Below are 27372 nucleotides of genomic sequence, written 5' to 3' on the forward strand. Positions count from 1 at the left end.
GTTTGAGTTTTAGTCTCAGAGCGTTTTTACTCTGGGCACGTGTGCTGTGGTCCACGTCAGAGCGCGTTCTACACCGCGACGAATACACCGCAGGCTCCCTCTCGCTATCCAAGGTAAATCATCAACACTATCATCCCTTACATGTGTTTTATTGAACTAAATACATCGTCACCTGATAAAATGCATGTGCAGATTACTTTTCTTGCGCACCCGAGTCCTTGTTGCTTTCACATTCACATGAATCGCGGCACAGCTTGAGCGCAATCTGCGCAACCGAACTCAGACCACCTCCTTCAGGCAGTCTCGAATTCAGTTCCCCTGAGCTCAGCTCACCCGGGTCCGCATGACAACTTTCACATTACCAATTATTCGAACTAAACTGCCAGTGTGAAAACGTCCTCACATTTACAGCATGATATAGACTATAGTATAAGCAATATAACATGAGTAACGAGAGCAATATCATACGAGTTCTGTTTTTCTAGCATGAGTGCAAATGCGATACTGATCTTATACAACAGTTTAATAAAATAAATAAGTTAATATTGTGTTTAACAAAGTCATATTTGGAACGACATGGGGGTGAGTAAATGGTGATAGAATTTTCATTTTTAGGTGAACTACCTATTTAACTACTGGTTAAGATAAATGTTAACGTGTGCCCCCTAAAAGCACAAATGGCCACCTGGCCCCCCTAGTTACCGTGGTCTAGAACCGCCAATGCTTCCTCCACCCTTTGAACAAAACAAACGTTATTAACATTATTCGTTATTAACAAAACGAATAAGCAAATTACATGATACGCGTTATAACACATAGCCTACCATGAATTTCCCCCTCAAACGAATGCTTTTTTGTTCATTACCATTTTTAATGAAAACTCGACTACAAAAAATGTTTAGGCCTACAATAAAAAAAAACCCTGCGTATATTAAACTTTTATTTCAAAAAACGAATAATACGGATGACACAAAATACTCACATTAAATAAAAAATCTTTGGAAATTCCCCTTTAAAACAAATGCTCAGTTTGTGGTTCACTATTATTTGATTGAAAACAACAACAATAAAACAAAGACAAACTCTTACATTAAACAAATCAATATTTTTTATTAACAAAAGTTTTCTTGCGCTTGCCTCCGCTATCGTCCTGTCAATCATATCCTCGTTGTATAGCTCTCTCTCGCTCGCGGCTATGATTACATTTACAGTAAAATTTAAAATCACCATCATCGCTACCTACCCTCTGCCGATATGTATTACAGTATTTGCAATGACCATCCCTTGTCCAAAACCGAGCGTATTGTAAAGAAAAGTTATGAATGCTGCGTATAACACTTGTCTGAACATTGCATGGTCACACCCGCTCTTCGCTGTCTTGCGCAGCTTCACCACACATATTTAGCCTACTCCACACAGCTAAATAAATCAGGCTGGGTGTAGATTAATATTTAATATTTCTGATATAACTTTTTCAGTTGCACAGAAGAAAGCCCAATCTAGGACATGCTTGTACAGTTTAAGAAGACTTTTATTTTGTTACACAGACCTGGGGAAGGGCTGATGACGCCACATGCTCAGATTTGCTTGTCCAATCAGCGGAAAGGCTCATGACCGCCCACATGTGGAAAACGAATTTTGAAGTAATTTATCCGTTTTTTACCCGTGAAACAAAAAACAAAAAATCAAGCCGAAATCAATTTTTTTTTAAACGAAAAAACGAATAAAGGAGCCGTTTTCTCCTTTCTGCTTATTTCATTTCAAATAGGAAATCAAACTATCAAAACGTACACAGACCATTCGGACATACTACTCTTATGGCGTACTGTTTATTTCCGAATACTATATAGGACTGATTTTGTGGTGGTAATTTCCAGAAATTTGCAATGCTTTTTTAAATAATTAGGATAATACATTTACCATATTATGTATTATGCTAGATGCACAATAGCCATGCATGACAATAGAACAAACAAAATGCACAAATCTTGTTTATTTTGGTATCTTACTAAAAAAGGCTAGTCCAGTGCTGTACTGTCTAGCTTTAATAACATGACACCTTGTTGACCAAAATCTTCAAGTAATTAATTAATCAAGTAAACAGTCAAAAATAAAATAAGGACTAATAAACAAATGACAATAGGACAAGTAAATAGTACAACATAAAGGTACAGATACAAACAGTGCTTTAAGTTTGAATAGGCTACTGTTTGTTTTTCCCCTGTTGTTGTTTGATTAACATTAACGACACAGACAGGAGCGAGTATGGGCTATATTAGGTTGCTTTCACTTTAAGACCTACAGTAATGCACAGATTCAAAACTGAAACGTTCCAAACTTGTTCACTCAAGACATAACCGCCCCGGTTGGACATTTAGGCATAATTATGTGTGTATTTGATCGTACAAAGGGCAATGAGCCTAGTAATAGAACCCATTTCGGTATAATTACGCGAGCGCTGACAGGCGGCAAACGCATGCACAGAATCCGCAGACAGTCTGAAATTGGTCCGTCTGTGTGTCAGTAGAAAAGTTAGTGGTACACAGCACTTTGATTAACTCTTTTAGTGCTATCCGGCATATCATACTTTTGTTTGGTCATTCATCCATCTTAAGTAATCACTTCGCCTGGTCCTTGGCACTTATGTGAGACCTTTCACACAGACCATACTCATGAAAACAATGCATTACAGCTTTAAATAAATTGAAGAGAGGTGAATTAGATAATATAATTTATATTTGACATTAAAATAATGTTTTTGCGATTTATTTTGCGGTGAAATTACGAATTATGCAGGATCGCAAAAAAATGCGACATTTTGTTGATTTTGCGTTGTATTCATCAATCGCGGAATCGCAGAAAACTGGAGGGACTGACTGAATGTGACATTACCTCCCTTCCTGGTAAGAGCCTCCTGGCGCCGTAAGAGGAACAACATAAGTTGAGGTCTTGGTGGAGGAAGTGGCGAGGAAGAGACCATGGGGGAGCTGGCGGTGGACAAGACCATGGGGGCTCTGGTGTAGTGAGAGCCCCTTGAGCGACATAGATAGGAGCCAGGAAGAGGATGACCCACAGTCTAACTGATGGAGGGAGGGGGTTCCCCTAACAGAGGTGAAGCGGGGCGTGGTGGAGATGGTGATGGTGAGACCAGGAAACACCATAGGATCAGGGGACAAAGGCAGAACCGCAGTGACAGGCAACTGAGGTGGAGGACTGAAAAGGAGCTGGAGAGAAGGAAGAGCACGACAGAGCCAAAAGGGTTGGAGGGACAAGGCTGAGCAATAGTCCCAGAAGTCCGTGGCAGAAGCAGAATACTGTAGGTACGAGGGAGCCCAGTGTAGCTGAAAGAACCCAGGAGGAGCTAAGGGAACTAGGAGCCAAGGCAGAGCCAATTGGTCTACAGGCCGAGGTGGAGTAATACGCTTTAGAGGCCCGAGGAGGAGCTAGGGAATCCTCACAACAAGGCGGAGAACGAGAAGTCCAAGACTGATCCGAGCAGTTGAGCGGAGCCACTGGGCTGAAGGGCTGAAGGGAGGCAGCAACATACAAACTTAAGAGTACATCAAAACGAAACAAAAACCAAAACTGAACGTGACATAATTACTGAGCACCGATAATAATTGAGCACCAAATCAGCATATTAGAATGATTTCTGAAGACTGAACTAATGGCTGCTGAAAATGTAGCTGTGCCATCATTTTAAAAGATAGCAAAACATTTATTTTAAAGATAGCAAAATGGAAAAAAAAAAAAAATTGTAAAAATATTTCAGAATATCACAGTTTTTTACTGTATATTTTTGATCAGAGACTTCTTTCAAAAACATTATAAAATATTTTGATAGTGTACATACAGTATGTACCAAAACTAACTGTGCCATTATTAAAGTAAGAATTAAAGCAAGAAAGAAAATAATATAAAATGTAATACAAGATGTCAGAGTCTTATTGATGATTAATAAATCATTATTAATCTTCTGTATTTCAAATAAAACATACAGCCAATTAAGAATATTATTATTTTACTGAGTAATTTTCTCCTTCATATAGTACTATGAATTTAGCTGTCAGGAATAACATTTTTAAATAAAATATATTGATTATCAGATAAATCAGACATTTCGGTGAAATAATGTTCATTGCGCATTATATATATTCTATATTAATTTTCAACCTTTTTGTTAACAGCTCACAACATTTTGCCACATTTTGATAGGATATTCATATACCTTTTGTTAAAGGAATATGTTTTGGAACGAATGAGTTTTGGAAGAACTATTGCTAACGCCATTTATCAGCAGGTAAGTATCCTGGACGGGTTTTCTTCACCTTGGATAATAATATGCTCTTTTGTATTCCATCCATGACAAATAACAGCAAAAGCATTCACTCACTCTACTGCCAGCACAGATATGGCAAAAATTAGTTTTGGGTACCGCTTTGCACATTACAGTGTGTAAGACACACAGCATTAGTGCTTCTGTGTCAGCACGGACAAACGGTTTGAGAAAAATGGCAGCAACAGAGAGAGATGACAGCACACACAGCCACCCCTTGCTGGGCTCTTAATAGAGCTGCTCCGCTCGGATGTTAATCTCCCTCAGAAAGGTGATCGCTTAGGAGAGGACCGTAAGATAATATTTACATCACAACTGAGCATCGGAGGGGGGTTTGGTGGGAGGGTGGACTAAATCAATGAATTTACTGTATCAGCCGTAACCTTAGCAGCAGTAACTGTAGCAGCAGTAGCTGATCCGGCTCACGCTTTCTTAGCTCTCTCCGAGCTGGGCCACGTCACCTCTCACTGAGTAGATGCCCCGCAGATGGCCCGTTTCACAAAGCAACAAAGACACCTCATCAAGATCTGCCACGCAGGAGTCCTGCAGATTTAGGATGTCAGCCTTTTTTTTCCTTAATAATTCAACACTATTGACAAAAATCGTTCTGACGCAAGTAGATTTTACAAAGGCTCCTTGACACCATCAAAAGACATTACTGATATTTAATTTGCACACCTTCATTGTGGTTTTACTGAGACTTGTGGTATGGGGTCAAACTACAGGAAAACCAGCTGTTCTGAGATTAATGTATCTCTGTAGAGAGCCCATACAATCGAAATTGTGGCTGTTAGTTCTGAAGTTGTCCATATGCTAGTGCACACCTAAAAAATTAACAAAAGTCAAACTATAGCAGATAGACACATTTCAAATTGCTTTCCCTTCCTGGAAAACAGAACAAAAATACTGATGATCTATTAAAAATGCTTGACTGATAACACACTCAAAAATGAAAAGATCTCTCCTGTCAATGGAACTTAATCAGGGTATATATACACTATATTATCAAAAGTTTTGGAATGCCTGCATTTACATGCACATGAACTTTAATGACATCCCACTCTTAATCTATAGGGTTTAAAGGTCCCATGGCATGAAATTTTCATTTTATGAGTTTTTTTAAAGTCCCTGTAAAGGCAATTGTGAGATTTTTTTCTAAACACATTATAAATGTTAGAAATGTATTGCTGAAACAAATTACAAAGACTGCGAACTATGTAGTACTGAATTCAGAAGTTAGACCGTTAAACAGTTTTTCACCGTTGCTGTGTTCAGGATTTTCTGGGCGGGGCTAAAACGGTGGCTCGATGACGCACTGGAGCCACCGAGCTTGGCTCCTCCCCTAACACGATCATAACTAGAGCACATTCGCATCAGTTTGCCTGCTCGATCGCGAGTTACTGTCAATACTGTTAGTTACTATAGTCTACAGCTTACAAAACAGCCTACAAATCAAACACGATGATCAAGAAGAGGTGGATTAATTTTGTGAACAGCCACCTTGATGGAGAGCTGAGGATACCCATCGACGCCTGCCTCCGAGTCTGCAGGATCGTTTTAAAAACTTTCACCGGAGACAACTGGGATTCACTGATAATCCGCTGCAGAACCGACTATCCCCCGCCCCGGCCTTAGTCCTCCCGTCCCGCCGACATCTGGTGCGTCGTGATCATAGACGGTCGTGATCAGTAAGTGTTGTCTTGTGTGCAACTGCAGCTTTCCCTCGAGTGGGCGTGGTTTCGGTGCCGACAGCGGACACACCCCCAGCGTTTGAGAGCAGAGAATACTGCTCATTTTTTCAAGTTTTTAAACAGCTATTTTATGTACTTGGCGGATTTTTTAATGATTCAAATTTGGCTGGGTGGTTAATAACACATTTATCTGTAGTGTGAGAAACTCAGAACACATGTTTAGTTTTGACTTTACAGGGACTTTAACATTAATATGAGTTCCCTTAGCCTGTATATGGTCCCCAAGTGGCTAGAAATTTTGATAGGTGTAAACCGAGTTCTGGGTGTTCTGCTCTGCCTTTGAGAAAATGAGAGCTCAGACGAGCCGATCTGGAATATTCCCTGTATGTCGTCATACGGGGAACGTTACCTCCCCTTCCTCTGCTTTGCTCGCCCAGAGAATTTGGAGAAAATGGATTCCGTTTATCAGTCGCGATGTCAGCACAGGCTTTACAAACAGACTTTTACCATATGGATTCGACAGCACCACCACAAACAGTGAGTAACAGTGTTCATTAATGCCTGATCTGTGATTTCTGATGTGTAGCTAAATATTCAAGTTCACGCAGACTTTCTTTCTAAATCGTTTAATACTGTTGTTTATGCATCAGTGAATCAAGCCAGGGACTAAACAATCAAATTCACATCGTATCTGTTAGTAGCATGAAACAAATCTGTTATTTAACCCCTAGGAGTCTGAACTGTTTTGGGGCCATTTAGAAGTTTTGACATGCTCTGACATTTGTGTTTTTTTCAGTTGCTTATAAACACATTAATGGCAAAAGTGTAATTGCACTGTATTCAGCACAAACTGGGCTACCATAATATGTGAGCAACTTGTATGTAAATGCTTGTATTTTTGAGAGAAAAATATTTATGCACAGATTTTGAAAAAAAAAAAAAACTATTTTTTTTTTTAAATTAAGGCCTCAAAACACACAATAGATATCTGTTCCCAAGACTTTTGACTCCTGTCTGCATTTGCATAGAGTTTTTTCTTTATACTGATGTGAGAATCATTGAGCCTACTCATTCACATAAAACAATACACTGATTTAAAATTTGTAAGACAGTTTCTCTTCACAAAGCCAATATGCGAGGAGGCGTGGTATCTAATGAATAATGATGAGATAGCACCTGAGATAACAAAGGACTCGCATTAATGAGCTGCATAATGAATGAGCTGCAGGTAAGTCTGTGACCGAGAGCAACAGAGCAAAGGATCTATATTCTCTGCCACAACAATTTAGGATTTATTAAACTATAATTTATGATTTATTACACCAATTGTTTTAAATAACCTTATGTGATCTCATTTGGCTTTGGATCAAAAAATCAGACAGAAAATATATTTTACAATATTCTGCATAATTATAAAAGCTCGAGTAGCATTGCATTATGAATATAATCTATTGTGAAAACACCCAACATGGTATAAATAACACAGATAAGCCATATATTGTCGCGATTGTGTGTTTATTATCTTCAAACTTGTCTATCTGCATGTTAGTCTAACATTGTTAGAGCGATTTCTGGAAGCTGTTTATGTCAATGTCACATGGTGATACCAGCTAAACAGCTTCCAGAAATCGATCAATGAATATGAAAACCGTCGGTACCTTCTAAAGATAGTAATACGAGCGTCAGCTGCTCTCATTCATTCAAAAAAACTCTTCATACTTCATACTGGCAGCCGGAGGGCGCTCCATGCACATGTAGTCCATATATAGCACGCATGAAGAATATATCTTCTTCTGATCTTCTTCATGCGTGCTATATATGGACTACATGTGCACGGAGCCCCCTCCAGCTGCCAGTATGAAGATTTTTTATGAATGAGAGCATGACGCTCTTATTACAATCTTTAGAAGGTACCGACGGTTTTCATATTCATAACTCCTGACACATATTGACAAATTACTGTCACTGTATGACTTTGAGAATAAAACAGGGGTCAAAAATGGATGCTTGAGTCTTAGATCTTTTAAATGATGTATAGTTTGTCAAGGTAATTACTTACATCTGACAGTAATTTTGAGCTAATTTAAAAAAAGAAAGCTTCAGTGCGCCTTGTTGCACGATGTGTTTGTTTGAGCTGATGTGTGTGTGGGCATCGCCTCAGTATTTGAATCTCAATAGAGCGCGTGCTTAGTGGGCGTGGTCGCATTAGTCTATAATGAGCCGCTCAGGAACGACTAACAACGCTCTGCTTTCAAACGGATTACATAAACACAGAATATTTGTTTTTGATTTGGTTTACAGTGTTTAAAACCTGACATTTCAGCATTTCTTTAGACTTATGGCTCATGTGTGTGAGACAAGTTTTCAATAAGCTAGAGGTCATTTTCTGAAGACTATCTGAATGAACGTCTTTGACAGAGAGGCAGCAGATCGCGCATCATGTTTGATTTCTTTATCTTGCAAAAAGCACAATCATTTGTTTTTATTGTGACTGTACTAAAAAAAATAGAAACTTAACAGATTATAATGATGTATAACACTTGCCTGAATGATAAAAAACGACAGAGTTATTTGAGTCTCTTTGGCACTGATAAGAAAAAAAGCAAGCCAATCACACCGGCGTGATTGCCAACTCGAGAGGGTTAAATGATTAAACTAGAGAGCGTTCAAAGAACACTCTTTATAATGTTTGGATCTGTTAATCACACGTTGCGAGTGTATCTGCACACTTGTCCAAACTGCCGTTATAATGAATGACACTGTTATGCTGCACAAAGCTCTTACTGTATTCATGTCGATGTCGTGTTTGCTGAGAAAGCATTTTGTGAGAGAACGCGCTGCAATGACGAGACCACTGCATTCACGCGATCAACAGACTGCATGTGTACTCAATGCTCATCACTGCAGCTTTTCATGTGATAGGAATAGATCATAAAATAATGCTATAGTCAACACTTTGACGATTCGTTCATCTCAACGGCTGTGATGGTAAAAAAAAACGTAGTTTAGGGTGTTCCACATGTTACTCACATGTTCGCGTGACTGGGACTCGTGTTTATTCAGAACTCTAGGATACAAACAAAATAAACTTGCGGTCTCAACAACTCGGTACAATAAAACTTTCTCAGCAATCTTTATCCAGCTCTGCGTCTCTCTGGTCCACATGTAGCCCATCTCTCTCTCTCTCTCTCTCTGGCAGTGCATGGAGATCTCGCTAAACCCCGCCCCCTCCGCCACATAATCCAATACTCATTTCAAATGCAAAGATGTCAGCCAAATCACAACAGTGGGCGTTTTCACTGAAGTCTCACAGCAGACACGCCCCTTGAAACAGAGCATTCAAGCCAGAGGGCTAATATCAGTACAGAAAATTGCTTTTTGTTTCTAAATTATGACATTTTTTGATGTAAAAACCATACTAACAATATAAGTACACCTCAGGAAACATTATAAAATAATAATAAAAAATCCATGCCATGGGACCTTTAATGGAGTTGCCCCACCCTTTGCGGCTATAACAGCTGCAAACAACTCTTCAACTCTTCTGGGATGTTTATGGGAATTTTTGACCATTCTTCTAGAAGCGCATTTGTGAGGTCAGGCACTGATGTTGGACGAGAAGGCCTGGCTCGCTTTCTCCGCTCTAATTCATCCCTGTGCAGGCCAGTCAAGTTCCTCCACACCAAACTCGCTCATCCATGTCTGTTTGGACCTTGCTTTGTGCACTGGTGCATTGCACTTGGTGGTGTAAGGCTTGGATGCAGCTGCTCGGCCATGGAAACGCATTCTATTAAGCTCTCTACGCACTGTTCTTGAGCTAATCTGAAGGCCACACAAAGTTTGGAGGTCTGTAGCTATTGACAAATGTTTGTAGAAGCAGTCTGCATGCATAGGTGCTTGATTTTAAATTCAATGATTATATATATATATATACATACATTCAGGGGCGTTTCTTCCGAGGAGGCATGGGAGGCAGTGCCTCCTCAAAAAACTGGATGAGAAAATAATCCATATTAAAAATATAAAATGAATGCAAATATTACAAAATGTATATAAATCACTTGTTTTTCTAAAGTAACACCGTCCAACAGCAACACCAGCAGGTAAAGTTACAGCGGGAGTCGCGTCTCTCTTGCGTCCCCTGAGCCCATTGACTTTTAACAGACCCCCAAAGCGTGTGGTGGGTTTAGTGGGAGGTAATTGAGAATGAATGGGGAAAGTCACGTGAGAGGAGGCAATGATTGGATGTGATTGGCTATGATTGGTTAATGCAATAAATCCCGCCTCTTGTTTTCGTGCATGTTCCATGTTCGTGAATCAGTCCGAATTAACAAAATTATGGCATTTATGGGAAGGCTAATTACAAAGTAAGTAAACAGCTTAGCATGTAGATATCACATCTTCATGGCACGTCAAAATCAAACTTGAAATGGCTTAAAAACATGATGAATGTGGGATATTTTAGTGAGCAATCAAAATGAGCAAATTAAAGTTACATATTCGTGTCTGTGATCAGTGTTTACGGAGCATGATGACTACTGATCCAAAAATAAATTGAGTATTAAAAAGAACAGCTGAACGCAAATAAAATATGTTGTTTTCATTTTTACTGCCTTTAATTATTATTTTGGAATAAATATAAAAAAACGTAATGTGATTTACTTGGTTTAAATAAATAGAACATCGATTACATTGTTAATGTGAAAAATACAAAATAGAATTGTATTCGGTTTCTTTCCATTATTGATGTGTAAAGTAATGTTTATTTAACCAAGAAAATGTGACAACATTAAGTGTAACTGGGACATGAATTTACATTTGATAAAAAAATAAAAATAAAAATAAAAACTGTGAGGACTTTGCCTCCTCATTTCAGACACACACACACACACACTCATGTTGGGTTTTCATGTTTTATGGGGACTTTCCATAGGCGTAATGGTTTTTATACCGTACATACCGTATATTCTATCCCCCTACACTGCCCCTGCCCCTAAACCTACCCATCACAGGAGACATTCTGCATTTTTACATTTTCAAAAAACATCACTTAGTCTGATTTATAAGATGTTTTCCTCATGGGGACCTAAAAATGTCCCCACAAGGATGAGGATTTCGGATATTGCCATCTTTGTTGGGACATTTTGTCCCCATAACGTAGGGATTACCAGTCCACACACACACACACACACACAGCTTTGGTCAGGCACTGCTATTATTCATATCACAAACACTGTATAAGCCAATGCTGCTGTGTTGGGCTGTTAAACTTTTAAAAGATATTAACCTATGCATGGCATACTTGCAGTTGCCTCTTTTACATCAGTTTTCTATTTTATTAACAGAAAAAAATGACCTGCACCATCTTTAAAACACAAAGCACAAAAATAAACAGTTAATAAAATAAACTTAATTTCACTCAGTAACAATTTTTGAAAGTAACTTTCTTCAAAGTTTTAGTATATTCATGGCCTGACAGTAATCCAAGAAACCACAGTGAGCGGATTATGATTTCACTGTGCAATAATTTCAGTGCATACTATTAATTTAAATTAAGTTTATTTAGATTTTTAATATTTGCCTTTGTGTTGTATATTGCATTCTTACAGTGCATAAACATATCTAAACTTTTTTTTTAATATATATATTTATATATTTCTTAAGAAAATAAAGAGTAGGCTACAATGTGTTTTACATGTTCAGGTGTAATATAAATCTCTGGGACAGAAATGGAAATGCTGATAAGAGTTATAAATAATATTATGATATCTGAAATGATGCAAAGCATACAATGCATTCCTATGCAGCAGTACGGAATGTGCCATCCTATGCATGCAGGATAAACAACAACATCAGGATAAACAAAACAACACTTGCTCAAATTCTCGACGCGCTGTACACGCAGGAATACCGATCTGAGTTCTGCTAATGGAGCAGCTGCGGAGAGAGACGTGCGGATCGCGTTTCACATCCTTATCAATCACTGTTTTGTTCTTTTGTCACATTTGGAGAGGCTGCTTCCAACAGCGAAACCCAATCAGTGTTTCTGTGCGTGTTCAGGGCCAGCCGCTGACCTGACCCCCTATCAGAAATTCCCAAACACACAATGACTCTCATACAAAATAAACACTCAGGTGACAGAAAGATTTGATGCAGCCCTATATAAAGGATACTACTTTATTATTATTATTATTATTATTATTTCGTGATACTGCATTAAAAAAGCTAAGTAGTTTAGTTTTTATTCTGATACAGACAGATGAATAGATCACTGTAATCATTTTTAATACATCTGAAAAGAGCAGTAGGCCTACTACAGATCAACACTGCCACCTAGAGTTTCCACTCACTGAATCACAGCTTTTATGACTTAATTAAGGGCATACAAATTAAATAGAGAAGTGTGACGGCTAATACATGCAAGGAAAATCAAATTAACCCAACAGTGAATCCGAATGAATATGTGTGTATGTGGACACATATAGCAAAGCAGGCATCTCATATCATGACGCATGTGTTGCATAATTTATCATCATCCTGTGAGAAATCTTCAGGAAGATGGCAGTTGTAAAATTCTGTTTTATGCATGAATTCCTAATGCATAAAACCAAATTCATAGTCCTTAAAATGTAAGCATCTGGTAGAATTGTAAAATATATTTTTAAACCACCAAATAAACTGTTCTTCTTAAATTGTTTATGTTCTTAAAAATCTCCACTATCTATGTACTGTCATCACCCTCAAAATGGCCAGACAAGCATAGCTTAGTAAGGGGATGGTTAACCAAAAAATGACAAATTGTTGTTTTGTACTGGGTTTTTTGTTTTGTTTTTTGGAACACAAAATTTAAATAACTCCGTATCCATGACTGTCCAGCTCCAAAAAGGAAAAAAAAAAACATCCAGAATTAAAAGGCTGTGTTTCTCACACAAAGCTATCGCAAAATGGCAAACTGTCCAAACAGTTCTATTACGAGCTGTGTAGCAGTTCTATTTTTTTTTTTAAAGAAGAAGCTACTTACCTGGTTTGGAATAACACGAGAGTAAATGATGAATGAAAAAAACATATTTTATATTATTATTATGTTATTACCTCGTGACTTTAAAAAAATACCTTAAAGTCATGTTAAGAAAAGTAAGAAGAGAAGCAATAGATAAGATGTGTATGCTTTCTACCATCCTGGGTGTGCGGATGAGCTCTTAAAGCTCTACTTGACCTGCGCTTGGCAAACACTTGACAAGCACTTCCTGTCCCTGGACGCTTGCTGCTTCTCTAATGATTGTCAAAAAACCAACAGCGTCAAGGACACAACCTTCACGAGAGCTAAACACAAAATAAAGTCAGTTTGTTTTATTTTTTTCTACTCTGTCCTTATTGCAGGTAAAGTCTCTGCATTAGCATTGAACCCACACAGAATCCGAAAGATAGAACTTAAATTGGTTAAGATCACTGCTAGTGCATTTGTGTTAGTGAAAATGGAGCTGGAATAATAGCATAAGTGTGAGTGTGAATGTGTGTGGTCCTGGTAAACCCTACGTTATGGGGACAAAATGTCCCCACAAAGATGGCATTATCTGAAATCCTTGTCCTTGTGGAGACATTTTTTGGTCTCCTTGAGGAAAACAGTTTACAAGTCATACACTGCAAAAAAATATTGTTTTCCTTTTGAATTAAGTTTCTTTTCTGACCTTATTGGCAGATATATAGATATATTTTTTTTTAGCAAAATAAACACTTTAGCACTTCATTTTGATAATTTTTTTTAAAAAAGAGTCTTCGTCTCTTAAGTCATTTTGCTTCTCAAGTAAATATATCTTGATTTAAGAATGTTTATTTATTTGAACTGGAAAACAAGAATAAAATACTAAATTAAGAAAAAAAAATTGTTTTGCAGTATACTAAGTGATGTTTTCAAAAAAAAAATTTAATCTAAATTTTAAATGTAAAAGTTTTCTGTGATGGGTAGGTTTGGTTATGGGATATAATACAATTTGTACAATATAAAAATCATGACGTCTATATGGAAAGTTATGGAAAGTGTGTGTAGGGGGGTTGGAGGTGATGAATGAGCTACATCAGAAATGAACCACATCTGAAAAGGCAACCTTCTGGACATCTGGAGACATCTTAAAAAATAAAAAAGATGTATTTTAGGGGTACGGTTAGTCAATAGTATTTAGCCAAAAAAACGGGAATTGTGGTATGTCATCTACTCTAGATAAATACTGTAAGTAAATGTTTGTGCTTTTTTTACTATTATGTTACAATGATTTTATTGTCAAATTTTGTGTTATTTTGTTTGAATTTCATTATCCGTTTCAGAAATGAATTATTCAGTGTTACTGAATAATTGTATTACAGTGTATTACACATTTTTATTTCATGATTATTTTAGTTTCAGTTTTAATTTTGCAATTAAATTACAAATAAAAAGAAAATGCTTGTATTTTTTTATCAAAATGTAATGACTGTTAAACCAACTTTCTTTCTTTTTTCAAAATCAAAATCTCAAATTTTCCATAGCCTCCCCTACAGTCATATAAAGAAATCTTTTTACATCCAAATAAATTATCAATGGCCATGCCCAACATGTTTCCACATGTTTTACGGTAGTATATTTGGCAATATTTTCCACATTATGAAAGTAAAATTGTGAATGTCTTTTCAAACAAAGTTTTCAACACTATAATATATCCAACTTTATATAGAGAGAGAGCTGTGCAAAATACAGTTTACATTCTGCAACTATACAAACAATCACACAAGATCTGTTATATAATATTGCTTTACATGAATATACTGTATGTATGCAGGTAAAGTAGGATATATATGCTATATATAATATATCACAATATACAGTCAATCCAAAACATTTTCAGACACCTTCAACATTTTCTCACATTATCAGTTTATTCGCTATAGTTTATAAAATGGTAATAAAATATGACAATAATCTTGATAATGTCAGATAACTTTGACAGAAAGGTGTGTAATTGATTACAATCAACCAATCAGCTGTTAAATTTAAGTTCACAATTAAATAATACCAATTTAGGTCAACCAATTACCAAGCAATGCTTAATTTTGTTCAGTCTGTGGAGTAAAAGGACGCATTAGCAATTAAAGAAAAAAACACTTAAGCAAAACATGGTCAGATCAAAGTGTCTGAATAATTCTTGTCCCAAATTTTTATAAATTTTACTGGTAGTCCACTGTATGAAGAATTTTTTAATATAATATGTCACAGTTTACTTTATTTTGCTATCCTCGCTTACATAAATGAACTATTGTGACCTGCACCCACTAGGGAACAATTATATCTGGTGTCTGAATATTTGTTTGTTTGACTGTATGTAATATATGATATAACAATCAAGCAGATTTGCTACATAGTACATATTGCTGAATGTGCTTGTCACAATGCATTGTGGGATTGCCTTCTGAAAAATGCACACAATGCTGCATTAAACTGTAGCCAACTAGAAAAGGCAGCATACCTGCCACTTACCTTTTAAAACAGCTGTCTTGTCTGAAGCGCCCCTATGTTGCCATAAAATACTTTCTAGGTAGGCAGCTCGCTAAGTTTTGGAACAGCAATGCTTTCTAAACCATCTAGACACTAGCCTACTCATTGAAAGAGGGGAATTGAGAAGCCATGTTTCTCTCTCTCTCTCTCTCTCTCTCTCTCTCTGTTGCTGTGCCTTTGCATTATTCGTCATGCCAGCTTAACGGCTCCAGTGTGAGCAGTTTCTAGAAAGAAAAGAGGGGTAAAAAAGACAGAGATGGCCCCGGGGGGGGGGGGGGGGGGTGATATCAATGTTGCCCCACAGCATTTGACTAATGGCTATTCAAGTCCCTCAGATGCTTCTGTCTGACCTGTGGAGTGGACGAACCTTCCCAGCAGCCCTGCGAATGAGCAGCACCCAGATTAACATGTTAATGATGCGCTCTGGTGAAGACGTGGACAATGGTGCCTCACCACGTCTAGTGGCTGATGTGAAGCAAGCTAAAGAGAGTGAGGTTTCTCCGGTTTCCATGTTTGTGTTCCTGCTCGTATCAATGGCTCAAATGTTTTGAATGTCAATGGAAGGGGAATAAAACCCGCAGAGAAGATAAAATCAGTACAAAAGCCTCAGAACATTAGCTGTTTGGCCAGAGCTAAAGTGCTGCTGCAGCTTGTGTGTGTGTGTTTCAGTGTTCAAGTATGAGTCATTTTAGATGTATGTGTGCAAATGTGTGAGTTAAGTGTTTATTTAGTCAATGTGTTTTTGAAGGCGCATATGTGTTGGTGTTTTTGAAATGTTAGATGTTAGATCCATTTAGTCACTGTATTTGAGTATTGTTTGAGTGCGTTTGATTTGCTTTAGCGATGTGTGTTGTTTGTTTGTGCGTGCGGACATGTTTGTGTCGTTCTAGTTTAGGTTTGTGTTGGAGCGTGTGTGATGTGTGTTTGAGTGTGTACATTATTCTAATGGTGTGTTTAATTATTGTATGTGTGTGTACAGTTAGATGTATAAACCTAAAAAGAAATTCAGTTTCAATTAATTTCATTTTCAAAACACTTAACATGTATAAATAACATATGCAGATTTATAATAATAAATAACAATATGCAAATTTGGTTTGTACTTCTTAATGTTACAAAAAAATATGTGTCAATAGCACAAAATAATCATGATTAATTCGTTTTATGACCTGTCTTTAGAAAGCCGAATTCAAAAAGCAGCAAATGACTTTAAATAATTTTATTATTGTTGTTGATGTTGTACATATTTAACTGCAAATTTGTTTAACATTTTAGTGAACATGTAAACTTTGACAGCTTGAAAAAAAAAAAGTATTTCGTAAAAACATTTTCCCATTTTTTGAGGGGAAAATTAAGCCTACCTTGCTGGTCTCTGGGGGTCTCCCAGTTTGAAAACCAGTGTTTTAGTGTCTATGGGCCAGGTTTACTAACAGCTTGCGCCTGCGCAAACCCTCTTTTGGCGTTAAAAAGTACTGTCAGGATTTACTAAAGACATGCAGTGATTTTTGCGGCTGACATTACTGCATATGCATTTGTAGGAGTTTACATTTCAGGCACAAAAATTATGGGAGGAGAATATTTTAATGAATTATGTGAGGTGATTTACTAAGATTTGTGCTCGTCAATTTACTGGTATTTGCACCATTATTTATTGCCCAAAAAAGCATGTCTTAAACCAGATGCAAACTGTTATATTGCGTTGGGCATTATGGAAAAGATACGGCTGTGTCTGTGTTCAGTAGATCACGTGCAGAACTATCCACTCCCATCTGCACTTTTATGGAATAGCGCTCTCAAGCTAATTTGCCCTGTTTAGTAAATCTGGTAGTCTAATGTGTGGTTTAAAAAAAAGCGTGTTTAGTGTTTTAGCAATGTGTGTTTGTGTGTGCATGTGTTGGTGTTTTAACGATATGTGTTCATTTTTAAGTGTATTGGTATAACAGGGTGTGTTAGAATAATCATTTTGCATGTGCATATATGCGTTCAAGTGGGTTAATTTATCCAATGTGTGCTCTTGAGAAATTGTGTGTTAGAGCCATTTACCTGTTGTGCATTTAAGTGTGTGTGTTGGTGTGTGTGTGTGTGTGTTGGTGTTTTGTTGCAATTGAGCATTAATTGTCAATAAATGTATTGTAATGTTTCTTTGAGCGGAGGTCCTTTAAAAACACAAGTTGTAGAGCTCTCAGTAAGATTTGTGTGAGTGTGAGAGAGAGAGTTGGTTTAAAGGTATTGTAAAACTCCAGATGATATTTCAGCCTCATTTCCAAATAAGAGGGAAAAGAAACTGAAACTGAAAAGCAAAGCAGTTGATAAGCGATGAAGAAAAGGAGAATATGACATTTCTCTGTCAAAGTAAGAGCTTACATTGGACTTTTTTGTTGCCACTGCAGCAGGCAGAAAAGTGTCTTGATAAAAGAATCAGAAGACCTGCATATGTACTGAAACCTGAATAAATTATAATTGTAGATCAATCATAACAATTTCTACTTCAAAGAAATACATTTTAAGAATATCTGATAAGAGTGAGCCATCAAAACTGAAATTAAATAGAGGACGATGGAGGAAGTTGAAAGAATACCGCGGACAATTGCCAATATTTATCCACTAAAGATTACGACAGTCAGCTTTGAAACTTTCAGAAGAGAACAGACAGCAGAAAATCACACCTCCTGCCTCACTCCGTCAGATGCTGCAGTGTGGATATGTGTCTTGACTAATCACTTGAAATCGGAAATAAATGTTCGCTCAGTAAATGTAGCGTGAAAAAGAAACAGCTTTTTTTCCCCCTCAGTGAGGAGCTTGTGGGATGTTAATTGATGGGAGTTTGTGGCGGCTGCTAGTAGCACTGAGGGATCATTATCACTGGGGCTGAACGACTGCATCTACCACCACAGTTTGCGTTCTCTCCTAAAACCTGCGAAGAGACGAACAGTGCCGGAGAACTGCCAGGAAACCACGTCACTCAACACCAGACATAGCTCAAAAATTGGTGATTGAAATGAAATGATTGGTGAAAAATTTTAATGATTTGACTTAAAACAACAACAAAAAAATGTTCTTTTCTCCGGGTCCATGGCCTAGCAGTTAGCACAGATGCATTGAGCTATGGGGCTCATGTGGGACATACAAGTTCAAATAAAGCCTACATGATCCAGTTCCACAAAAAACACCTCCTCTCTATTGAAGGGATAGTTCACCTCAGAAATGAAAATTCTGTCATCATTGACTCACCCTCAAGTTGTTCCAAACCTGTTTGAATTTCTTCTGCCAATGGGGTAAGAAAAATTAAGAGATTTCAAACAGAAACAGGATTATTTTTCTTACCCCATTGGAAGATAATTTTGCTTGTTGATTTTTTTCTCCAGAAAACAAGAAAAAGTATATTATGTAATTTTACTTATCAAGGAAAAAGCATCTTGATTTAAGAATTTTTTGATATTTAGACTGGAAACAAGACAAAAATACTACATTAGAAAAGCATTTTTTGCAGTGAAACTGATCCTATTACCTTAATATCTCTTCTCTAATGTCTCAAAAATGGCAAAAGTCTAAATTTAACTAAAAAAAAAGAAAATCTGATCCATGAAAAACAAATTTCCCTCATAAAAATATACTTTTCTTTCAGAGCCATGGCCTAAACACATATGTGCCATAAAGTGGTGCTCACATGGGAGTCGTAGGTTTGAATCCAGCCAGCAGTGTGATTCCAATCCAATAAAATTTCCTCTCTATGTGTCTATCCAAAAAAAAAAAAAAAAGGCAAAAAGGCCAAAAATAACATGTTTCTAATAAAAGATTACCAAAGGCAAAAAAAATTATTACCCCAAGCCATTTTACATTTTAGAATCGGTTAGTAAGATGGAAGCTGCAGCCAGAAGTTTGGGTTAAAAGATTTAGGTCATGCTTTAACTGCCACACAGAAGTGTGGGCAATCCAGAAAACCTGACATGGAACTTTCTGGGTTAGCAAACGGCACATTAGCCCACATGTAAGAGTGCCAGTATTCCTGCATCCTAACCGTCTTAACTCACAGTCCTGACCTACATTTCTGCAGCGTGTCTGTCAAACTGAGGAAAGAGGGGAGAGAGTCTGCTCTTGCTCTGGTGTAAGCAAACTCAGCCCTGTGTTTATGCTGAACGTCAGTCCCGAATACGCAGCTATTTAAGCATTTATCCTTGCTGTTGTGCAGGAACCCCACTTTAGAGGTTAAAGGCGGCCACATAACTCAAGTCAAAAGCACTCAAAAATGTGTAGGGCTGCCAATATAACATAGTTAGAACAATCAAATATATAAAAATAGTGCTTTTCAAAAATTATGGTTTTAATCATGTGCTTTGACCACAAGAAAAAAAAGAAAAGCTAGAAAACTGTTTTTACCTGACGCACCCCGTCTTAAAGCCGTGGCCAGTATGATGTGTCCTAACGGCCAAAGACGTCATGGGAAAATATTGCAGGCTAAACACAAAAAAAAAAGGTTAACAGCTTTATGTAAACTGCCTCTATGTTGATTTCCAGAATGGATTGCTGAGGACTGTAGGACAGCTTATTACAAAGAATATTGTTTCTTATTAAAGCTTTGATTGACAGCCCTAGAAAATTGACATATTCACCTCAATATATGTCTTCCCAGCCAGCAGTTGTTAGTTAAACGTTGAAAATGTTTCAAACGAATAATGCAAAATGTGTCACATGTATGTTGCAATAAGGTGAGAAGATGGATCTACTCACAGTAATATCAGATCAGAACAAAACAAAACACTAAAACCTTCTCTAGAAACAAGGGACAGAACAGGCGGTAAAAAACACAATGAGGACTGACCAAGAACTGAAAGAAACACAGGGCTTATGCCGCGTTCCAGGCAACCCTGTAACCCGTGTTTTTCCAACCTTGTAGGCCTACCCGTGAAAGTGCACTGGAACGGCAGTCAAACCAGTGACTTCTCACCCGTGAACTCGTACAAGATCGATGTACTCCCAGTTGCTGTGTTTATGGAAGTTGTACACGTTATTTTACAAATAAAGTAAAATAAAGGTATAACAGCTTCTCTTGCCTTATGCGCCGTTTTTTCTCCTCCGTTTCGCTCAAATAAGCAAGAAGTAAGCACCTTTGGCGATATAAATGATTTTAAATGAGCATAAGCCCTGTAAGGTCCGCCATGCTTTGTTTACATCTAGCTATCACAATTCCTTGCGCTCAGGCAGTTTGACGTGACTGCCTGGAACGCTACAAAGTCATGAGTCGTGGTTTGAAGTCGTGACTTACAGGCTCAAAAGTCTGCCTGGAACGCAGCATTAAATACACTGAACAAACTAATTAACGAAAACGAGACACACCTGACTAAACTAATCAAACAATGAGAAACCAAGGTAACAGAGGACCTGTTTACATCTGATATTAAAGGGATAGTTCACCCAAAAATGAAAATTCTGTCATCATTTACTCACCCTCAAGAGTGAAGAATGTTTGTAACAAAGCAGATAGAGCAACTATTGACTACCATAGTATTTTTTTTCCTACTATGGTAGTCAATAGTTGCTCTATCTGCTTGGTTACAAACATTCTTCTAAATATCTTCTTTTGTGTTCAGCAGAACAAAGAAACTCATACAGGTTTGGAACAACTTGAGGGTGAGTAAATTACAGAATTTTCATTTTTGGGTGAACTATCCCTTTAAGATGTGATGCTTTCGTGGTGTAAACGCTCATGTGGTCGAAAGTGTTCGAACTAGCCACAAAAGATTGCCCCCTTTTCTGCCAACTGACTTAATGTGTAAACATTATGGGAAAGGTGCGCTAGCCAGACGGGATTTAAACTTGGACGACTGGAGGCCCAAGTTTGGTTTGAAGATGAAAAATGTACCAAGCACAATGTTCTCTCACCATTCCTTATTTCGAACACGCACTCAGAGTGTTCACGTAGTCTTGCGGCTGTCAGAGCAGAAACGAAGGCTGCTGTATGTTTTTCTGTTTTCTCCGGTCATGTTCATATGTAAATTGCGTGAGCTTATTTCGTCCATTATATCGAAAGATCTGAAAAAGAAAACATTTGCCTGTCCATAGACCATCCCCTCGATGAAATCAGGACTTCATCATTCTTCAACATTTACTTTATAATGTTAAATATGGATATTTTTCTTCCAAAACCCCATAGATTCACTTCAGAAGGCCATTATTAACCCCCCGGAGCCGTGTGGATTACTTTTATAATGGATTTATGCACTTTTTTGGGCTTCAAATTTTGGGCTGCCATTCACTGCCATTATAATGCTTGGAAGAACCAGGACATTTTTTAAGATAACTCCAATTGTATCCGTCTGAAAGAAGAGGGTCACATACACCTAGGATGGCTTGAGGGTAAACAGGCAAGAGAGTAAATCATGGGGTAATTTTCATTTTTGGGTGAACTATCCCTTTAAGACCAGGTGTAAACCGGGTCTGATGAACACAGGAAAATTACTGAAAACAAAGACACACACACTATAATAAAACACAAAATCCACCCTAAACAGAACAGAACTCAGACTACCAGTTACAAAATGGTTTTAAAAAGCTTACATGTACAAAATACATGTTATTCAACACTGAAACTTTAACAAGATCGCTGAAACAAAATCCCACAGTGATTTAACCTTGATCAATGACGTTGATTCACCCATGAATAAATGTTTAAATGCCAAATGGGTTCTGAATGTTTGGTGTCTTCTACAATTCACCAAAAAATATAGTTGCTAGATGGTTAAGCAATAACCTTGACAAACACATGGTGAAGTGGCATAGTCAGCACAATCATTTTATGTTTGTCGCGTTAAAAGATGTTCACGCTGGGAACGGCTGGGAAATGTTGTTTAGATGACTGTCATCCAACATTACAGAACACCACAGCAAAAGGAAATGAAAATGAGAAACAGAACAAAAAATGGCAAACCCCAGATTCTAAGGAACCAACTGTTTTCAAACTCACAAACAACTGCCTCTTTAGATATATTTCAGTGGGAGTCCCTTGTTTAGCTGAATTACATGGAAAGTTTTGACTTAAATGGTGAAAAGTTGAACAAAAGGACGCAAAACCCAACATCTACAGCAAAACCTAGGTGAATTCATCCTATTTCCATTTTCACAAAATTAAATTGGGCAATTATTCCACTTTATATCTTTGTTAAAAACCAACTGAGCTGCCAACCTAGACTGCATTTTTAGGCATCATAGCCATGTGACCAATGTGAAACCAGTTCCAAAAGATAAGCCGAAACATTGTACTTCTAAGACATCTCATTCTAAAAGAGCTTTGCATGTATGCTTCATGAATTAGGCAATCCCTGAATGCATTACAATGACCTCAGTGAAATAATTATTAATCCAAGATGATATATTGCAATCAATACAGAAAAGTATTGAATAATAATAAAAAGTTTGATTAAAAACCCATTATTTTACCCAATCTTTGCATGTGCTAAGTGTACTTTTGTGAGCTTAGCAACACGCTAACGTAAAACTATCACTGTTAAAGTTTTTTGTAATTGTAATTGCAATAGACTGTAGTAATGCTACAGTAAAAACCTGTTAATTGGTAAACAGTAAGTTCCTGAACTATATACGGAGAAAAACTGTACATTTTGTAATTTTACAGTAAAATACTGTTAAACGCACCATTTTCTTTTGGTAAAATTTACAAATCATCTCATATTTTACAGTGTAAAAATCCATAAACATTCCCAGAATTTCCTGTGTGACACTTCACGTCTGATTAATTATAGCTGCTTTTCCACCACTGGGCCAAACCGTTATCTTTGCTTAACCATTCCTTTCCGTGCCAATTCAGGCCAGTCGTTACGGATATGGTTTCATTTTCCACTGTGGGGCTGATAACGAAGCTCTTTGGAATGTAATACAAATTAGCGAGTCGTTGCCTTAGTAACGCAAGAGTTTACAGACATGAAAAAGATAAGTGATGTAAATAGCGACCGCGTTATGGAGGATGATCAGATATTTCTTTTTATTATTAATTTGTGTTTATGTCACTCAAATACCGTAGCCAGGCAACAGACAAGTGACCAATCCTGAGTTGTGATGTCACTACACGCATTCTACCAACAACCGTGTGGAGAAGTACAACTGGAACCCTTCCTTCCCATTCTAAGAACCGTTTGGGCCGACAGTAGAAAAGCGGCTAGTTTTTTTCCTAGTTTTTTTGTTATCAGTTATGTACATAAGGGCCTTATTGTATGTTATTTAATGAATGTTTATTGCATTATTTTAGTACCATGTATGTTACCATAATGGTGTTTGTATGTTGTGTAGTGCATGACACTGTCCTTCTATATATCAATATTTACTTTGGCTTGTGGAAAACCAACCGTTATTATGGTGGATGTCAGTTAAAAGTACAAAACACTTAGTAGCAGCATGGCCTTGCTATTTCAGCAAAAAAGGCCTGTTCGATTTACATTTTTTTCTAAACTGTAGAATTTACAGGTTGTTCTGTAAATGTGCTTATATTTGTTGCTGTATTTTTACTTAATTATTCTGGCAACCTCACCTCCCATTTTGGGGGGGAGGGTTATTTCCGTAAAAATTACAGAATTTTTTTTTCTTTTTTACAGTGTATTGCTAATACATTTTGGGCCATATTTACTATCAGCTGGCGCCAGACCCTCTTTTGGTGTTAAAAAACTACTGTCAGGTTTTACTAAAAACACAGTGAAAAATTAGCGATAAAAAAGGTGTGGACAGTTGTTTTTCAGCACAGTTTGATAACACTATGGATGTAAATAATGTGATTAAGAATAAGAATAAAATAAGAATTTAAAAAAGAGTTTAGATGGTCAACAGGTTAAAAACAAAGACCTACGTCCTAAGTCCTATGACGGTATTATCATAAGATTTATCCTCCATCATGCTTCTAAAAGGTAAGGGCACTCAAATGTGGACAGTATACTGTACATCAGCACAAGTGGGATCAAAAGGTAGACTGATTAAGGAGAGAAGGTGAAAACAGACCTCTAGCAGCCAGGGCTTGAGCTTGCGGTCGAGGATTATGTCAAAACCCAGCACCTCAAAGCAGACGCTGGCGCTCCCTGGTGGCTGACCCGGGCGGCACATACGGTAGGCGTGGAGGACATGTGGCTCGGCCACTATCAGGGTCTTCACCACCAGCTCCTGCGAATACATGCACAAAACACGCTTTTATTATAAAAGACAACACCACAAATTTAAACTACCCCAAACGGTACATTCAAAGGTGGACGTTTGTAAATTGAATTGCACTAATTGCAAGATATGCATGACGTGTTAACTTTCGGTGAGGACATGCTCGTGAAATCTCATTGCATGTGCAAACAGTCCGTATGAGGGACTCATTAACATCCCAGCTCCCTGAAGAGACATGATAGGTCAAAGACTGACAGCACACTACGGGAAGACAGGGGCAGATCGTAGGAAGACAGGAACAGACGGCCTGTATCAGCTGCTGTACTCGCTTATCAGAGGTCTGGCAGGCCGGCGGTCTCCCTGCATGATTAAACAGAGGCTGTGTTGAAGTATGAGGGGCAGATAACCGGCGGGACGTTTGCCGAGCATCCCGCGGACCCCAAACGTGCAGTTCCGGAGAAGCAGGTTAGATCCCAGCATGCATCCTCCACAGAGAACAGAAAGAATTGTGTGTGTGTGTCCTCAGCTAGACTCAAAAGGTTCATGCATATCTTTTCTAACACATGAATGAGAATTTAACATTAGTTATCAGTAGTGCCTTCTGACCGGCTTCCACATCTGAGAAATTACTTCAATAAAAAAAGAACAACTTGAGATACAGGATTACAGAGAAAATGCATGCTGGGTAAATTGTGACACTTCTGAATGCTTGGCAAAGGAGTCAACAGATGTAGACGTGCAGTGAGTGGATGAGCTCTCAATTTAAAAGATGGAAGAATTACAATTAGATCACAAGAGAGAAGTGGGCAGCAAGGAGAAAGAGGCAGTGCAAACAGAAGCAGGGGAAAGATAAGGGCAGAGCTGTCACACTGGTAACACGCTGACAGGAAACAGATTCATTTTTGAAAGGAACATTTGATACAATTGAGAAACCTGAGCCAGGAGGCTGATTAAAGTAGAGCTGCATGATCTATCGAATTCTGAAAAATACTGCAAATCTCGATAAGCTTATTAACAGGGTTGTGATTTGCATTGTGATATGAAGTTAGAGCCATTAATCTGTAAAGTTAATGGAAATGTGGAGAAAAATATGGGTGAGCGATGTCTTCTTACGTGTGTGAAGCGATGGCATCACATAAATAATTTGTAGAACTTCTTTTAACTTTACAAAGTGTTTGGGGCTCAAGAAGCTAAAAAGTAAGTGAAATACATCGCAACTGCCCATCTAGTGCAAGTTTACATCGACAATTAAACAATAGCACATATAGATAAAAGAACATGACCTTTGTGAAAGGCCCTAATTACTAATTTTGTTAAAAGGATAATTCACCAAAAAAAATATATATTATCCCATAATTTACTCACCCTCAAGCCATCCTAGGTGTATATGACATTCTTCTTTCAGACGAATACAGTTTATATTAAAAATATAAATTAAATACTGTCCTGGCTAATCCAAGTATTATAATGGGAGTGAATGGCAGCCCAAAATTTGAAGCCCAAAAAAGTGCATACATGTCACAATTACCAGTGAGAGTGCCCTGTGATTACCACCAGAGGGCATGCCACCCCGGACTGTCATTCCATCAAAGACTACATTACCCATAATACTCTCTGCCCGGACTCATCATCCCTGATTACATCCACCTGTGTTTCATTACCCTGTTCACCTCACCCTATATAAGCCTGGTTATCTCAGTCATTCATTGCGAAGTCTTGTTTGTTGTATTACTGCATGTATTACTGATGTATTACTTCTGAGCGTTTTCCCTGGTTTCTTGTCTATTGGTTTTGTATTTCTTGCCTGCCCCATGGATTACCCGTTGGCCTGTCTCTCCTGTCTTGTTTGCCTGATTGGACTGATTACCTGTTACGACCTCTTGCCTGTTTGTTGACTACGAGTTTATTAACAGGGTTAATAAAAGCCTTCTGAAGTGAATCGATGGGTTTGTAAGAAAAATATCCATATTTAAAACTTCATAAAGTAAAATATATAGCGTCCGGCAGACCGCCTTCCGTATTCAACTTACAAAGAAAGCGTAACGTCTCGCACAGTTTAAAACATGTACGTAGTGTCCGACGTCATTGTCACGCCAGTTACACTTTTTCCGTAAATTTAATACGGAAGGTGGTCTGGCGGAAGATATTTTACTTTATAACGTGTTAAACATGGATATTTTTCTCAGTCAAACCCATCAATTTGCTTCAGAAGGCCTTTTATTAACCCCCAGGAGCCATGTGGATTAATGGATTGATACACTTTTTTGGGCTTCGAATTGTGGGCTGCCATTATAAAGCTTGGATATTTTTTTATATAACTCTGATTGTATTCGTCTGTAAAAAGAATGTCATATACACCTAGGATGGCTTGAGGGTGAGTAAATCATGGGGTAATTTAACTTTTTTTGGTGAACTATCCCTTTAAAGTCATGGCATGGCATGGTTTAAATCATACTTATCTGACCGTTATCAGTTTGTAGCAGTAAATGAAGAGATGTCACACCGATCACAAGTAAAGTATGGAGTACCGCAAGGCTCAGAGCTAGGACCGTTGCTTTTTACCCTGTAGATGCAACCCTTGGGAGATATCATTAGGAAGCATGGTGTTAGTTTTCATTAGGTGCATTTACATGGAGCACTGTAATCGGTTTAAAAGTCCAAACCGAATGAAA

General features: G+C 37.7%; 1 protein-coding gene across 1 annotated transcript in view; it reads right to left on the reverse strand.

The window, feature by feature from the left end:
• Positions 1-27372, reverse strand: part of ttll7 (tubulin tyrosine ligase-like family, member 7) — a 138459-nt gene that overhangs the window by 68235 nt on the left and 42852 nt on the right. The window contains exon 9 of the mRNA XM_079843959.1: positions 24551-24709. Within this exon, the coding sequence (XP_079700085.1) occupies positions 24551-24709 (159 nt within the window). The remainder of the gene's footprint in view (positions 1-24550; positions 24710-27372) is intronic.

The sequence above is a fragment of the Gobio gobio genome (genome assembly GCF_949357685.1).
Source record: "Gobio gobio genome assembly, chromosome: 19".
Lineage (NCBI taxonomy): Eukaryota > Metazoa > Chordata > Actinopteri > Cypriniformes > Gobionidae > Gobio > Gobio gobio.